General features: G+C 40.7%; 3 protein-coding genes across 3 annotated transcripts; 1 reads left to right on the top strand and 2 right to left on the bottom strand.

Moving 5' to 3' along the window:
- The first annotated feature begins 35 nt into the window (after positions 1-35).
- Positions 36-4,332, top strand: irg1l (immunoresponsive gene 1, like). Its single transcript, XM_058063520.1, has 6 exons — positions 36-147; positions 1,112-1,166; positions 1,252-1,439; positions 1,694-1,786; positions 2,061-2,266; positions 3,213-4,332. The coding sequence occupies exons 1-6, from the start codon at positions 130-132 to the stop codon at positions 4,141-4,143; spliced, it is 1,491 nt and encodes a 496-aa protein (XP_057919503.1). The 5' UTR covers positions 36-129; the 3' UTR covers positions 4,144-4,332.
- A 1,438-nt stretch (positions 4,333-5,770) lies between these two features.
- Positions 5,771-9,452, bottom strand: glod5 (glyoxalase domain containing 5). Its single transcript, XM_058063430.1, has 5 exons — positions 9,380-9,452; positions 9,150-9,242; positions 8,742-8,897; positions 6,253-6,408; positions 5,771-6,168 (listed from the first exon to the last, which is right to left on the bottom strand). Exons 1-5 carry the CDS (start codon positions 9,431-9,433, stop codon positions 6,040-6,042), a joined length of 588 nt encoding a protein of 195 aa, XP_057919413.1. The 5' UTR covers positions 9,434-9,452; the 3' UTR covers positions 5,771-6,039.
- A 991-nt stretch (positions 9,453-10,443) lies between these two features.
- On the bottom strand, positions 10,444-17,385 carry rlim (ring finger protein, LIM domain interacting). Its single transcript, XM_058063804.1, has 4 exons — positions 17,216-17,385; positions 15,952-16,178; positions 13,390-13,494; positions 10,444-13,278 (listed from the first exon to the last, which is right to left on the bottom strand). The coding sequence occupies exons 2-4, from the start codon at positions 16,118-16,120 to the stop codon at positions 11,690-11,692; spliced, it is 1,863 nt and encodes a 620-aa protein (XP_057919787.1). The 5' UTR covers positions 16,121-16,178; positions 17,216-17,385; the 3' UTR covers positions 10,444-11,689.

Genomic DNA, 17,385 nt, shown 5'->3' with positions numbered 1-17,385 from the left:
TTCCTTGTTCCACCTTCGTGTAGTCATTGTTCCACGTAGACTATATAAGGCTGGTCCACTACTCCATTTGAGCAGCGTCAGCATCCCATCGGTGTCAAGAAGTGAAGAAACTTGGACCAGTTTGAAACCATGAGTTCCATTTTACAGGTACGTTGTTTTTTTTTTACTCTATATATCTGTGTAATGTCAAAATAATTATTAATTTGTGTCAGTATTTAGTATGAAATAATATGATCGCATGTGGGACACAGATTAGACTCACCTGTCGGAGCACCCTCGCCTCAGGCTAGGAATTCTTTCCTACTCCTGTCTTTCAAAAGTGTTAGTCGTAGAAGTAGAGGTAGACTATTTCAATTCAGCTGACATAAACAATCGAGTGAATCTACAATTTACTTCAAGAAGCCGTAGTCAGGGACAATCATTTGGTAACATTCATTCATTCATTTTCTACCGCTTTTTCCTCACGAGGGTCGCGGGGGTGCTGGAGCCTATCCCAGCTGTCTTCGGGCAAGAGGCGGGGTACACCCTGGAATGGTCTCCAGCCAATCACAGGGCACATATAGACAAACAACCATTCACACTCACATTCATACCTATGGACAATTTGGAGTCTGCAATTAATCTAAATTAATCTAAATTCATTCATTTTCTACTGCTTTTTCCTCACGAGGGTCGCGGGGGTGCTGGAGCCTATTCCAGCTGTCTTTGGGCGAGAGGCGGGGTACACCCTGGACTGGTGGCCAGCCAATCACAGGGCACATATAGACAAACAACCATTCACACTCACATTCATACCTATGGACAATTTGGAGGTGCCGATTAATCTAAATTAATCTAAATTAAACTAAATTAATCTAGCATGTTTTTTGGGAATGTGGGAGGAAACCGGAGTACCCAGAGAAAACCCACACATGCACCGCCCCGTGCCGCCCATTTGGTAACACTTACCGCTAAAAAGGAGGAAACCATTGATAACCAGGAAAAGCGATGGCTCCTGCTGTGAAATCATAAGCAACCTCATTGGAAAGTGTTACGGCAATTAGCCGTAGAGGTAGAGTTAGAACTATTTCAATTCAATGCAGACTCCCAAGTATCTTATGCATCTCTGCAGAAAACCGTCAGACCAATCTGGACCGTCAGAGGACTGCACAAGTCTGCAGTGGAAGGTACAAGTCAATGCAACGTCTGAAAACCCTTTGCCGTCATTTTTTCCCTCATTACGCTTCTCTTACCGCTCTTTTACCCATCAAGTCTTGAAGTACCCCGCCCCCGAGGACACGGTCACGGCCAGTTTTGGAAAGTTCATCAGTGAAGTAAAGCCTCAGCACTTGTCCCCTATGGCCCTTGATCGCAGTAAGAGGATGGTGCTGGACAGTATCGGTGTTGGTCTCCTTGGCAGCACAACAGAAGTGTTTCAACTTGCGCTGCAGCACTGCCAGGTGAGCCTGTGGGAATATTAAAACAGATTAAAATATTTTCATTAACGTCTTATCTAAACTTAGGCAGCATGAGGACAGATGTGAAGGGGAAAATCTCTGCTTATTAAATTATTTGTCGTCATAAATGGACTTCAGTGAATGTCATATTCAGTAACTGATGAGTGATGAAACATTTGAAGGTCTTTAGTGTGTGTGTGTGTGGGTGTGAATGATGACTCCAAGTGTTTACCTGCCACCACCTTTTCCCTCTCCAGCTCATGTACGCCAGTCATGATGTCAGCTCAGTCTACGGACGCAAGGGCACCAAGCTCTCGCCAACACTGGCGGCTTTTGTCAACGGAGTGGCGGTGAGCACAAACAGCTGGAACAGCACAAACAGCAGACATTAATGTACAAACTACATTAGAATTGTTGACACTCGTACAAGGAACAAGTCTTACATAAGGTGTTGATGACAAACCCTGAGTGACCTCACTTCAAATTTCCAACAATTAAGCCTGGAAATGCGGCTTGGAATTCTCTCTTAATTAATCATCAGGACCTCAAAGTGTAAGATTTCTCGGTCTTTTAAGAATGTATATCAATAAATTATCACTTGGTTTTTATCCCACTTTGATACAGACTCATTCCATGGACTTTGATGATACGTGGCATCCTGCCACTCATCCCTCAGGAGCGGTGCTTCCTGCTGTGCTGGCTCTCAGCGACATGATGCCTGCCAATGGTAAACCCAGTGGCCTGGACTTCCTGCTGGCTTTTAATGTTGGAGTTGAGATCCAGGGCCGTCTGATGAGGTTCTCTAATGAGGCCCATAACATCCCCAAGAGGTGAGTGTATATACCTTATACCAGGGGTCTCAAACACACAGCCCGCGGACCAAATGTGGCCCGCAGGATACTAGTTTGAGGCCCCCGCCTTGATATACGCGCAAGTTTGATATGGATGCTGTATGGTATCATGTACCCAGAAAAAATTATTACGTTTGATTAATGTTCATGTTAAAGGTTAAATAACTGTTAATAGTTATCCTCCCTATCCGTGTGGAAGTGGTAAGTTTTTGGCTATTTAAGTTTAAAGGAAGTAACTTGAAGGCTACTGTTTAGGTGGCTAGCTCTCTAGTTTGCGAGTTAGCATGTGTCTCAAGACCCTGCAGTTGCGCAATATGTTGTAAATAAAAAAAGTATAAATGTGACTATAGTCGTGTTTTGTCTACAGGGCTCTAATAATGCTTTGTTAATTTTAATCTGAAAAAAATAATTTGTCTACCCACCAACTATATGTGGTTTCTTAAGTTTTTATTATTTGCCGTTTTATTATTATTATTATTATATTTATTTATTACTGATTGATTGATTTTCTTTATTCTTGATTTTATTTATTTATTTTTCATCTTATTTTGTGTAGAAAAATAAAAAGTAAGATATTTGACAACAGTGGAATGTTTTATCAGAGCTTTTCTTGTAGAAAATCGGAACCAAAGCAAAGTTTATTCATTTTTCTGTTTTTAATAAATGCGTTTTTTTTTGGAAAACCTGATGCGGCCCAGTCTCACCCAGACCCTAGCTCCAGTGGTCCCCAAGTAAATTGAGTTTGACACCCCTGCCTTATATGCAATATTTTATGGTAGAATTATTTCTTTCTTGTCTATTTGGCTCTAAAACCCCATTATAAAAACAAACAACAAAATAAATAATAGTGCAAAATGCTGTGTCTAAAATTTTATATGCACTTATGAAATATATATGGAATTTAATTTATGTGCATCTTCACCAGGTTTCACCCTCCCAGTGTTGTGGGCACCATGGGAAGCGCAGCCGCCTGTGCTTGCCTCTTGTCGTTGAGTCCATCCCAGTGCAGTCACGCCTTAGCCATTGCCGCTTCTCTATCAGGAGCCCCAATGGCTAACGCTGCCACCCAGTCCAAACCCATCCACATCGGCAATGCCTCCCGTTTGGGGATGGAAGCTGCTATACTGGCGTCTCAGGGACTTGAGGCAAGTCAACTCGTCCTGGACGCCGTTGAAGGAGTGGCCGGTTTCAATGCTTTCTACAAAGACTACGTGCCGCATCATTTGGAGTCACCGAACGACAACGACGGCCATGTGTTCTTGATAGAAGAACAGGATATGGCTTTCAAGCGCTTCCCGGCACATCTCGGAATGCACTGGGTGGCAGATGCTGCAGCCTCAGTACACAAGCATCTTGTGGGCTTAGGTCCTGGAACTGTGTCTCCAGCTCAGATTCAGGACATCCTGCTCCGAGTTCCCCTATCAAAATACATCAACAGGCCTTTCCCAGAGTCGGATCACCAGGCCCGGCATTCTTTCCAGTTCAACGCTTGTAGTGCCCTCCTAGATGGTGAAGTGACCGTGGAGTCCTTCTCCCCTGCCACCATGGCACGTCCTGAACTCCTCCAGCTGCTGAGTCGAGTCCGTGTGGAGCACCCTCATGACAACCCAGCCAATTTCAACCACATGTATGGTGAAGTCCAGGTAGCACTTGTTGGGGGGGACATCCTAAAGGGGCGCTGTGACACCTTTTATGGTCACTGGCGCAAACCACTGACCCAAGAGAGCCTGAGAAAGAAGTTCCGGAATAACGCAGGTGCCGTTATTCCCTCAGATAAAGTAGAGAGGCTGATTGAAGTAGTGGAAGAACTGGACATTAACAAGGACTGCTCCCTTCTTCTCCAACAACTGCAGTGAAAAGACAAGGTTCAACTGAGTAAAATAAAGCAATGCATTATTTTGTTACATCGCAAAAGATGACTTGGAGATGAAGTGAAGGGGCATTTATGCACATGAAATGTTGCTGTATCAAACATATCCATAATTTTTACTGCACTTTTTATTGAACAATGACCTGTATAAATACTGATTTATACGTAAAAATGCTTTGCTTCTATTAATAAATTATTCAAAACAATGATCTTGGACTTGAATTATTGATGGAGATCACCTACATAGAAGAGAAAAACACCAAAGTGGTACCGCCAAAGACCAACATGGTTGACTTCCAAGTTGCTGAAATATTCTATTTTTTTTTCTTATAGGATATAATGGTCAGTGTATGACTGCATTGCAAGTAGTTCTAACTGTCATATAGGTATAAAAGTAAGCTAACTCTAAAAACGAAACACGCCTGGCAGACGCATAATGGACAGACAATGAGAAGAGCAATGATGTCACCTAGTGGCCTTTGAAATACATTGATGTAATTGAGAAAGCCTTGTGATGGTTAATTGCTTGTATTTAGACATTACATAGTACAGTGATACCTCGGTTAATGTCCGCCATGGTAGCGTTTTTTTTGGTTAACAAACAAAATTTTTGCTCAAATCGCTCAACACATTGTACGGCTCACAGGTGGCTAATCTTCTGTTTTGCAGCAAGATGTGTTTTTTATGTAATTTTTGTAATTGATGGTTTTGTGTTTTTTTTAACCTTGTTTTTACCAAAACAAGGTAAAAGTGATATTTTACATGCAGAAAATGGTGAACATTAAACGATTTCTGTATATAAAATGTGTTTTTGTGACATTTTTGAGTGGACTGATTTGATTTACATTATTATCTATGGGAAAATTTGCTTTGGCTAGAGTCCGTTTTGGTTTGAGACGGACCTTCTGAAACGGATTAATGACGTTAACCAAGGCACCACTGTACCAGACACTTCCTTTTGTTGGTTTTACATAGTACAGTGATACCTCGGTTAATGTCCGCCATGTTAGCATGTTTTTTGGTTAACAACCAAAAATTTTGCTCAAATCGCTCAATACATTGTATGGCTCACAGGTGGCTAATCTTCGGTTTTGCAGCAGGATGTGTTTATTTTATGTAATTTCTGTAATTGATGGTTTTGTGGTATTGTTTTTTTTGGCCAACAAAACAAGGTAAAAGTGATGTTTAATGTTCACCGTTTTCTGCATGTAAAACGATAATTTCTGTCTATAAAATGTGTTTTGTGACATTTTTGAGTGGACTGATTTGATTTACATCATTATCTATGGGAAAATTTGCTTTGGCTAGAGTCCGTTTTGGTTTGAGACGGACCTTCTGAAACGAATTAATGACATTAACCAAGGCACCACTGTACCAGACACTTCCTTTGTTGTGTTTAGGCTACAATTCCACCTCTATGGTTATCATCACTCTTTTCCTCTACCTTTATGGTACACTTATGTCACATGAAAATCATGTTTTTGGTACTCACTGAGCTGACGTCTCACATGATGATGGCCTGAATGCCAGCTTTTCCAAGATGTTTTTAGTTGAACTCCAAATGATGCAATGTGTCTGACTTCATAATCATAATATTGTATATGAGAAACCAGTAAAGGACAAAGGACATTTATTGAATGGAAATGTAGTAAATGTAAAGGCACTAAAAAGACAATAATACAGACATACGTAGGTGAGTAAATAGCCAGAGAATATAAATATATATATACACTATCAGTAGCAGGGAGTAATGCAAAAAAACCCTGCCAATACCAGCTACTACTCTCTAAATCAAGTGCATGTGTTTACTATTGTTCATTATAACGCAGAGGTTGTAGATTTCAGAATACAAAGATGTTCAAGAGGTCACCTTAGTCTTCTTTCATGTTTCCTGGTTATAATTGGACACTTCAATGAGGTTTTTATCTGGATCTCTAAAGTACAGAGAGGTGATTGTGCCCACTGCTCCAGTCCTCTCCACTGGGCCCTCTTCTATCTGGACTCCACATACCTACAGACAAGACACAGCAATACAGGGAGTGGTTTAGTACTAATATACAAAATTATTGAGCCTCAAGAGGTAAGGCAAATGTACCTTCAGGTGTGCAGCTACAGTCGTCAGAGGGGTTTTGGTGACGAAACATAGGTCGGCAGAGCCTGGGGTGGGATTCTTGGCTTTAGGCTCAAACTCCTGTCCCAGTTGGTGAAGGTTAACCTTCTGCTTCCCAAAGCCCAGAGCCTTACGGTTTCCCTAAGTGTAGGAGATATGACGTATGAGTGGGGAGAGAGGTGTCTTAAAGTGATCAAAGCAGAGCTTTTTTTTCCACTGAAAGCCAAATACTAAAACAAAAATAATTAAAAGATGCAGGGGGCCAGTTTTAATTTTTTGAACCAAACCATAAATATGCTGAGACGTGTTTCATATTTCAAGAAAAACAGCCTCCAACTCATCTTGACAATCATTAGTGTATATATTTTTTTCCTTCTTATTGTCATAATATTTTGACTATAATATTATTCTAAGGGCTGCACGGCGGTCTAGTGGTTAGCGCGCAGACCTCACATGCTAGCGACTGGCGACTCCAAATTGTCCATAGGTATGAATGTGAGTGTGAATGGTTTGTCTATATGTGCCCTGTGATTGGCTGGCGACCAGTCCAGGGTGTACCCCGCCTCTCGCTCGAAGACAGCTGGGATAGGCTCCAGCACCCCCCGCAACCCTCGTGAGGATAAGCGGTAGAAAATCAATGAATGAATACATTTCCTAAAAGTATAAGTTTACTTCTGTTTGTTTTTCATAATATTAAAATTTTCAGGTATAATGTTTTCTGTCTTTAATATTTCAATTTCATTCTTTTTTTTCCTCAAAATTCTGACTTTATTATCCTAATATTTTGTTTTAATTATTGGAAAACTTCTACTTTTTTCCATATTTTATGGTGATTTTTTGTGTAATTTTTCTTTTGAATTTGCAGAGGGACAATAAAAACAAAATTAAATAAAAATAAAAACACAGCCACAGGCTGTAAATGGCCTCTCCTTGGACACCCCATGCTAATCAGTCAATGATAATGCAATCAAATTCTGCCATCTGGTGGACATTCTCTTATATCTAAGAACCAGCACATCCTTGTCCGCTACTAAGAAAATGATTCATAATGCAGAGTAGATCCACACTAATTATTACATACTGTGTAATTACTTACTCGCTATCTATTGTACATAAGTGTGAATAGCAGCACTGCCGTTGTCACTGATTCTAATTCAATTTAAAAAATAAGTTAACCTAAGAAATTACATGTCATGAATTGTTTTGAAGGCATTCTTTCCCAGGCCAGTCCTGGTGGTTGTGATAATGTTGTGTTAGTATGTAAGTGTAATATGTAAGTATGTTATGTTATGTTAAGGAAGCAAACAGTGACTTATTTGAATTGCAGCACCATCTACTCTGTATCTGGTTGGTCACTAATGCAGGTGCATGCATCATCCCTGTAGGTTCTGAGCTGGTTAATGTCAAGTGATTCCGTAATCTTCATTCATTTTCTACCGCTTATCCTGATGGAGCCTATCCCAGCTGTCTTCGGGCAAGAGGCGGGGTACACCCTGGACTGGCGGCCAGCCAATCACAGGGCACATATAGACAAACAACCATTCACACTCACATTCATACCTATGGACAATTTGGAGTCACCTATTAACCTAGCATGTTTTTGGAATGTGGGAGGAAACCGGAGAACATGCAAACTCCACACAGAGATGGCCGAGTGTGGAATTGAACTTGGGTCTGCGTGCTAACCACTACAGCCGACAAACAACCATTCACACTCAATTAACCTCACATGCATGTTTTTGGAATGTGGACGGAAAAACGGTGTACCCGGATAAACATGCAAACCGATCTCCCGACTGTGTAGCCAACATGCTAATTGACATGTTTTTCAGTCGACAAACCAAAATAAGACTGCGAGGTCTGCACGCTAACCGCTCACCCGCCGTGCAGCCCCGATTCCATAATGTTTTCTGTCAAAAAGTACAAATAAAGCTGCTCCTGTATTGCTCATTAATGCACAGGATGGAAATAAAGTAGTGAATAGTTACAGCAAATGTATTTTTAACATTTCTCAAAATATGTTCTCTATCTTCTTTAGCATACTGTTGTTTTTCTGTTGCAGGGTGTTTTTGTTCTGCATGTTTATGATTGGCTGTTTAGAAACAGAGCTGTTGCCTCTGGATGCTGTTTCTAATACACTCTGAGCTTTGGGCAGAATCCTGTCATTTATTTATTTTCTTTTGCTTGTTATGAAGTAAAGGTAGGAGGGGAAAAGTAAAGAGTAATTTATATGTTAGGTATGGCTCCACTGTGGAGGTATACACAGCTGTTACTTCAGCTTTATTAGACTTTGCATTGCAATAATGAAGCAATGTTGCAACAATGATGTCAGCTTAGAAAGACCTTGAAGACAATATTTCTCGAGTACAATTTGTTCACAAGGTAATCCAAATTGCTTTACAAAAAAGGAGTACTTACACCTGAAGTATTCTAAAAGCAAAATGACTGCAACTAACGCATCTCCTCGTCCATACCTTGAAAGTGACGACCTCCATACCCAGAGTTGATGTGTAGAAGTCGATGGTGTCCGACACACTTTTCACAGTCAGAACCAAATGGTCCACATGACTCACTTGCACTGGACACGTTGCCTTGAACTTAACAGTTCCTTGATTTTGAGAGAAGGCAGTCTGAAAGGAAGCAATTATTACATTCATGGAACATTTATGAGTGAAACACAATGTATTATAATCGCTTCCTGTTAGCAATGTAGCATGTAACCAGTTGTAATGAATGTGTTCCATTCGTATCTTCGGAAGGCTCGTGCGTTCAGCGAAAGCGCTATAAATGATTAGTCGCATTTCATGTCGTATTTATAAACGATTGACTGTTTCATTGTAATAGAATAAATGTTCGCTATTACAAAAAATATATATATATACCTGAAGAGTGGTCCTCTGGATGGACCAAAGTCGACTACCAGCTCTCTGCAGTGCCATTTTTGTCTGATACAACCACTTCCTTGTTGGGCAACCCTAAACAGAAACGCTCACATAAAAGGCAATAAAACATTACTGTGTAGTTCTAGTTTAACAATGTTTCGGTTGCTGGGACAAAGGTCACATATTAATGTGTTAAATACTCAACACCATGATAAACTGTCCAAACTTACTGTACTAATTAGTGATAGTCTAAGGGGTGTTTGGGCTAGGTGATGTGACGTCATTGATGACGTCGCAAGTTGTACCACGTGCTCCAGGTAGCCTTCATTCGGTGAAAGGTTTGACATACATACATATATGCTCCTATGCCTGTTTGAATGTCTGATTTGCTGATTTGTGATGGGGACAATCGAAGAAAAAATGTTTTTTTTTCGGTGGGGAGTTTTCCATTCTTCATTGAAGCGCCATCTTGCCATCAGTAGCGACAATGAATAGGTTTGCCCATATAAAACCGGTAGGGGGTGATGTAGTCGTATAATAGATGATCACCATCCAGCAACCAGTATTATTAAATGTCAAGTATATAAAGTATTTTCACAGAATGGATACCTCCAATACTTCAGTAGCATAACAAGTTGTTTAATTCTGCGGTTAGTCTCCTTTTTTCACCCATTCAAATTGGGTGGGTCACAAAACAATGTCAAGCATGGCCCCAAAAAGGAACATAGTTCATATAGTTTGTACACAAGTTTATATAGTTTATACACAGTTTATAGTATTCAACAATGACAAAATGTTGCATTCATTTGTTGGTTGGTCTGCAAAGCCAAGAGTAATTAATAACCGTGGCATGGATGGGGACAAGAAACATGCCACATAGGATGGAAGCAGAATGCCATCTTCTTCCTGTAAGGTCCTTGTCAATCAACAGTGCTATAAAAATTCAAGTTACATCTAAAATGAACAAAAAATTAACTTCAAACACATTTAAAAAAATGCAACAAATCTTAATTTAGAACTTAAGCTATTAATAATAGCATTTATTTCTATAATTGTTCATATTGTGTACTTTAGCATGTATTGCACACTGTTATGGTGTTTAGCCACCGACCACCCATGACAATAAACCCGATACAGACAGGAACGCAATGTTGCCAGTCATAATTTGTACATTGGTCAGCATTTTTTTTTGTCTTGAATTGAGGCATTTCGCTCAATAACCTCCATTTTGAGTATTTAAACTCCATTAGAAAAAAAAGATGTTTATGTAGGAATTAAGTAGACCTGCAATAGATACGTTGAAAAAAATAACTGTGCAATTCATTTACAGATAAATGTAATTGTCTTCTACATGTGATGAAAGGATAGGGATAGGGCACATTTCTCTTTAATAGTAGTAAACAGGTAAAAGGGGACCAGGGACTAACATGCTGACAACACAATCAAACCAACCTACTACCAATATTGAGACATCCCTAATTTGTGGTATCAATGTAATTTGTGTTTTTAATGGCCAAAAGTTTTATTATCCAAAAGGTGACTTGCCTGAAGAACCACCTACTTTTATAAAACAATTACACATAGTGAACAAATACGGCTGTATAAATGTCACTTGGAGTGGCGAGCCAACAATGTCTCATTTGGCTGTCACAATCACTAAATTATTCACTCACACATTGACACCAGCTGTTTTATGTAAATTAAGGGTTGCTCTGGTAGACAATAAGATAATATGCCAATATGCTCCTAATCATGACAGAAATTATTTACAATACAATAAAAAATAATACCACTGATACAAAGCATGATTCAAAATTATTTATACAAGCTTATTTACAGCTAATACTTTGTACTGTTGTAACTGTACCAATACACACCTTATAGTATATAAGGCTTTGTTTCAGAGCCAATAAAAAAAAAGAATGGTGCAGATTTGAGCTGCCCAAACTGTGCACAGCTTTTATATAATCACATAGTTGTCTTTATATATACTAGTGGCTTCCTTTTACACACAACTTGGCCCAGTGCATAAATCAGTATGGTGACTAAAGGTTGGTTCAAACAGCAGCCATGGTGTGTGTGTGTGTATAACTTTGGAAAGATAGAATAGCATAGTTCTACGCAAAGTTGCAGTGGCATTCTCAATGCACAATGGCCATCTCAAAAAGGTATAACTATATTTGTTCTACAATTATCTTTTACAATGAAACATTTGCTTTAGAGGGGTGGGTAAAGTGTGATATTCATGGAAACCTCATTAACCGGGAAGGAGATGGCCATGTGCAGTGGCGATTCTCCACTGATAAGAAAATGAAAACATAACTAACAATGTTCATACTCACCTTTATATCAATGAAAGCACAGCAACACTGGCCTCCGCCAGTGGCACAGCATGGACCAGCCCAAATCAAACATCACAGTAAATCCAAAATGGTATGAAAGGAATACATTTCAACAAATATCCTTCTACTTTAAATGGTTAATAAACTTGGGTTATTCGATCATTAATGTGGGGGTGGGGCATTAAGGCCTGTTATGAACTACACGACACTCTCGCGATTGGTAGACACCAGGACAGCCCTGCGACAGATGGGGCAAGTCGAGTTTTCCGATAGCCAGCGATCAATGCAGTGCACGTGATACTCATGGGAGCAGGGAAGCTTGCGGAGCTTGTTTCCTTCTGCATACTCCGTTATACAGACGCTGCAAGTCTTCAAGGCATCGCTCTCGCCAAAGTTGCGCATGGCAAGGTTGTCAATCTGTTCTTTGGTCAGCCCTTGGGGCTGGTCCTCATCTTCATCATTCAACAGGAAGAAGTGAGCTAGTCGAAGGAGGGGTAATGAGCTGGGCTCCTCGAGGCTGAGGGGGGGACTGGCACCATCAATCTCAAGAGTCTCGACTCTGACACCAGCAGCTGCGGCTGGTTCGTCTGTAGCAGGAGCAGGAGGAGTGGTACCCTCTGGGTGATTGGGGGTTTCAGACACATCCGCCGGCGCGTTGGCTCCGCGGTTGGAATCGGAAGAATCCGAGTCTGAATCCATGAGGTAGCCAAGTTCACCAAAGCCTGTCATGATCTGCCGAATCATAGACTGGAGAGCCATTGAGGTCGCCTCACCCAAACCTGCGTCTGAAATTCTGCGAATAGGGATACGAATTGTGCTGACGTACGTCCGCACACCGGCGCGTTCCGAGCGCGAGAAAGTCCTACGAAATCCACCACGCTCGCTTTCGTAAAGAAACGTGTTGTTGGAGTTCTGTGAACGTGAACGCGTACGACTGGCGATGCTGTCTCTTTGGCGGTATTCACCCGGACGCACACGACGCACCTGGAGATCAAGCATGATAGTCGGCGGCCGTCGTCCTGCTGCGCCTCCTTCTGCTCCGGTTTCTCCTTCATTAGAGGTGACGTTTGGGGTCTCAGGGGTTTGCTCAGTTTCGACACTGGGCTGCTGAATGTCACTCTCGGGAGCACTTTGTCTCGAAAGAACATGTTGTCGAGTCCGAGAACTACCCTCAACTTGAGGCGCGGGTGGAGCACTGGTTTCTGTGCTGGGGCCTTGAGACGTTTGCGCAAAGCGTGGATTTGGGAGCTCGTCCAGCTCATCTAAACGAAGGGGAGAGCGGCTCCTGGCCGTACGAGCCCTGGTCCTGCATGGCTCAGAACTGCGACTGCGGGCTCTCCTGTGCCCTCTACGTGGAGAAGGAGAAAGTGTGGGTGGAAGTGGTACAACAGCTGGTGAGCTGGGGACTTCTGCAAGTGTCTCCTCTGAAACAACCTCTTCCCGTTCGGGCTCTGGTTCTACTATCACCGCCATCTCCTCAACAACTGGTTCTTCTACCACTCCCGTCTCCATGAGAACCTGCGTCTCGGCATTTTCCTCCACTGCTCGAGACTCAGCAGTTTGTTGCTCTCCTTCGGTAGCGGCCTGCTGCTCAGCTAGGTTGCGGTTCACGCTGATTTCCAGGCTGAAACGGAAGTCTCCACTGTTTGGGTTGGTTTGACTAACTGCCCGCCATGACTGGTTTCCACGATGACCAGTTCTGGTTGTGTTGCCTGTGCGCCTCACTGTATTTAGCCATTCAAGGAGGCTATCTCCATTAGCAGGATCCTCTGAGGTTTCAGGTTGCTCTAAAAATGATAAACAAGAACATGTCAAATATTTTCTATATATGCTTACATTTAGGAGTGTAACAATATTCTCCACTTAAATTTAAAATGGGCAAAACAAAGAAAACGTACCCGCTGGATCTTCTCCATTTTCAGCCCTGGGGGTGTTATTCTGTTGCTCTGCACCATTTTTAATATGATGAAGTCTACTAAACAGCTCATCCTCTGTTGCTTCTCCTGAAAGCATTACAGAAACACAAAACAAGCGCATGTTATCAAAGTTTTGTCTGACTTGAACTTGAACAATTTTCTTAAGGTTATTTTGTGTCACATGAACAACTCCACAAAACAAGCTTCTCAGACACCAGGTGAACATTTTTGCACTAAAATCAGATATCTGGTCAATTTGGATTACCAAAAATGTATGTATTACAACACAATACAAAACCATAACTTATTTGTTTAAGCGCCAACAACAATAAAAAATGTTAACACTTAAACTGGGAATCGTGCAGGGAAAAAAAGAGATGTACTGAGGAAAAAAACTGTCACTGTCAATACATTATATTTTATACGACAGTGGTCCATAAAGGTTTTAGCAGGACAATACTTAAAAAAAAACAACCTTCAGACTTACCAGGGCATGACACTTTCCAATCAATGCCCTCGCCTTGCAGGGTGATCCACTAAAGGATGCTCCAAACTTACATTCCCCTTCCTACTGTTCAGGGACAGAAATGGATTGTGTATCTTCAGTAAAGCGCTAAGGCTATGGCGTTTTCAGCATAGTGACAAATCCAATCTTCCAGAGCTTATTTCTCAGCTCGATTCAGGTGAAAAAAAGAAGAGATTTTAACAAATGGCAAAGAGGAAGAAAAAAAAATCATTATGCCTGGCTCGATATACTGACAAGGGTGTGCATGTTTGATTTCCTTCTCTCTCTCACTACCTAACATGTCCTTGTGACGAGTATTTGTGTGGGGAAGCATTTCCCGGGCGGACCGCTCAATCGTGGCAAAATGTCATCACAAACCACATCCCCGCCCGAATTAAACATGTTAATACGGCGGACTGAAACACTGGCAAAATTTGGTAGAAAACACCTCTTACGGAGTGTGACTGGAAGATGACTGGGTAACCTTAGTTTAGCAGAGCATGCTAGTAGAGCTGTGTGTCGACTCAGGCTCTGTGAGTGTTTTTATATTGTGTTGCCTTTTACACGTGTTACCGTGTAAGCCTTTCACGGTGTCTGCATTCGTTTTTGCACGTTTATTCTTGTTCCCATCTTAAACGTCAAGACATTCTCAACACAAAATAAAAGCTGCATCCTGTCCAACTGGGCAAACAAAATAAGGGTGCCATAAAAATATCTTACATTACAATTTGAATTGCATTGGTGACTGACTTATTTTCTTTTTTTTGGGTCTCTTGTTTACATAACGTTTGTTCAATTAATTTTATTTTCAAAAACTCCTCATTACAATGTTAAATACAGAAATTCTATTTATTTGTGTACTCACATTATGTCAGATTATGACATAAATCTCAAAATACAGTTGGCAATAATATTGTTTGTCTGCAATAACTTATGCTATCGTGACAGGTATATTTACAACTGATAATCAACATTAATTATAATGGGAAAGAAGCCAAAATAATTTTTCTTTATCAGGACTGCACAAAAAAAAATCTCCATTCACATCATCATGCAGTCTAGTTTCTATTCATTCCTAAGAAGAAAGTCAACTGTCCATGAAGAAACTCAAAGACCATTGGAAGTTTCTTTAAAGCAGATACAACTATGAGGAATCAAAGCAGTGGGATTGTAAGCACATGGCCCTGAACATGGTATGTACAGCATGTGTGTGGATGAGAACAAAAAAATCATCCCACAGAATCGCAACCTCAAACCTGAGCAATAAAATCACCATTCAAGCAAACCCTGCATGTCAAATGTTTTGGAATCTGCCACAGGTTAGCGTAAAATATTTATCAATTTGTGACATAAAAAAAATATATAAAATATTCAGAGAAAGAAAATACTAAGAAATAAATGTCAAACAATTTAAAACGGGGAACTGATCGTGAATTCAACAGCACACTCATATGAATTAGGACATACAGTCATGGAAAAAAATATTAGCACACCCTATTTTTGTCAGTATTGATCCATTTTAATGCCTGGTACCACCACAGGTATATTTCTTTGGACAGATATAATGATAATAATAGCTCATAAGAGTTTAATTTAAGAATGGATATCTAGCAACTTATAACCACGTTATTACATCAACAGCTAGAGCATTGCTCTACCCAAAAGTATAACTCAAATGAGTTATTTTTGTTGTCATAATTATATCTGTCCAAACAAAGGTACCTTTAGTTGTGCCTGGCATGAAATAGGAAGAAAAACTGAAGAAACAATGGTGGTCTAATCATTTTTTTCACAACTGTATTTATGTCAGTGCTGGATTTACACTGCAGGTGTGAGTAGCCAATTCTGATTTAGTTCCTGATACGCTATTTTTATTATTTATCCACTGTATGTTCTACTGATGTGTGACTTCGCATTCATTTTCTGTGCTGCTTAATCCTCATCAGGGTGGCGGGGGCATGCTGGTGCCTATCCCAGCTGACTGGTCGCAGGCCCTGATCATGAATGTATGATTTTATAATCTGAAAAATATATATTACCTGGAGTTCCCAAAAGATTGTTGTCTCTCATGAGACGATAGTCCTCATCACTGAGATTGTTGACAAACTGGTAGAAGGCTTCCTCTCGGTCCAGACGATCCAGCTGCCGTCTGCGCTGTGACTCAGGCTGGTCACTGCTGCTCTGCTCTGAACTGTCGGACCCTTCCATTGGTTCAGAAGGGGAAGAGGTCGAGGGATATGCTCCAGTCTCCAATAAGATCTAGATGCTGCAGGACAAGGAAGATTACATTCATAAAAATGCTATAAAAAGTGATTGATGTTGATTAAAATGACAAATATCAATTGGTACAATTCCAAAACATGGACACAGTCCACAATTACATGTAAATGTACGAGAGACAGGCTTCAGAAGTAGAAATTAAATATGAGGGAAATTTTAGATCTTTTAAATGGCTGTGTTTTCATGGAGCAGTAAACAAGCTATTTCACTGCTGATGGTGGTGATGGAGGAAACCAAAGACGCGATAATAAACGCAAACCCTGTAAATAATCTTTCTATTCGGTCCAAAAACTACAATGCTAATGGCACCTATCAGTTAGCCGACCCACAATACTGAGCTATACGTACAAAAAAACTAGATCACACTGTGTGTTTGGCAGCTAATGCCCAAGTGATTTAATGGAATGTGAAAAACACATTACATGGAGTTTGGGATTTAAAGGAAAGAGCGTCATGATGACCGAGATAAAATAAAAAACAAAACAAAATGGCATCTAGCAGCTTCGCTTACATTAGACAGCTATACGTTTACATTACCCACGGGTGATATCATCTTCGAACTGTCACTGCCTGTGTGTGTTGAATCGGTATGACTTACTATTATCGTCAGTTAAATATATTTCTAACAATTATCGCATCCGCTTAGGTGAAAGGTAAGGTGAAATGGCTAACGAGCCAAGCTAAGTAGCGGAGAAGCAGCTAGCCACATAAACTACCAGCAGGCCTTCTGACAATTAACGCTATGTTGGCGATTAACTTGACGAGAGCGTTTAACATCCTTACATTGACGTCGACTCATATTCAGGAGAATCTGAGCAAGCTGACACAACCCCTGTACTTACTTAACGGCATGGATTTGTTAAGAATTACAAAAATGTGGTGTCATCGAACGCTAGCTAAGCATAAGCCAGTTAGCAATGACGTTCTCAACCTGTACCTAACAAACGGGATCAAATGAGTTCGGTAAAAAATATCCCAAACAGGAAATATAATCCGCTCCACAAATTGTCACTGTTACATTACCTGTTCGGTGATGGGATGAAATATAGGCTCACAAGGCCAACTTGTTAGTCCTGTAACCTTTAAAAACGCTCGACTGCTCAGCTAAGTGTAGTTTCAGGAATCCATTTTGTTTCTTTGAGGAACTCTTCAGCGATCTTCCGGAAACGTTCAAACTCTATTTTTCCCGAACC

The sequence above is a fragment of the Doryrhamphus excisus genome, chromosome 23, assembly GCF_030265055.1.
Source record: "Doryrhamphus excisus isolate RoL2022-K1 chromosome 23, RoL_Dexc_1.0, whole genome shotgun sequence".
Lineage (NCBI taxonomy): Eukaryota > Metazoa > Chordata > Actinopteri > Syngnathiformes > Syngnathidae > Doryrhamphus > Doryrhamphus excisus.
This window is presented reverse-complemented; position numbering and strand designations above follow the sequence as displayed.

Bases quoted from the DNA above. Each gene is read 5' to 3' on its own strand.
- irg1l (XM_058063520.1), top strand. The intron at 1,167-1,251 runs GTACAAGTCAAT...TTACCCATCAAG, and splicing joins GCACAAGTCTGCAGTGGAAG to TCTTGAAGTACCCCGCCCCC. The intron at 2,267-3,212 runs GTGAGTGTATAT...CATCTTCACCAG, and splicing joins GCCCATAACATCCCCAAGAG to GTTTCACCCTCCCAGTGTTG.
- glod5 (XM_058063430.1), bottom strand. From the start codon at position 9,433: ATGACGTCACATCACCTAGCCCAAACACCCCTTAGACTATCACTAATT. The intron at 9,243-9,379 runs GTAAGTTTGGAC...GTTTCTGTTTAG, and splicing joins GACTATCACTAATTAGTACA to GGTTGCCCAACAAGGAAGTG. The intron at 8,898-9,149 runs GTATATATATAT...GCTTCCTTTCAG, and splicing joins TCCAGAGGACCACTCTTCAG to ACTGCCTTCTCTCAAAATCA.
- rlim (XM_058063804.1), bottom strand. From the start codon at position 16,120: ATGGAAGGGTCCGACAGTTCAGAGCAGAGCAGCAGTGACCAGCCTGAG. The intron at 13,495-15,951 runs GTAATATATATT...TAATGCTTTCAG, and splicing joins CAATCTTTTGGGAACTCCAG to GAGAAGCAACAGAGGATGAG. The intron at 13,279-13,389 runs GTACGTTTTCTT...TATCATTTTTAG, and splicing joins AAATGGAGAAGATCCAGCGG to AGCAACCTGAAACCTCAGAG.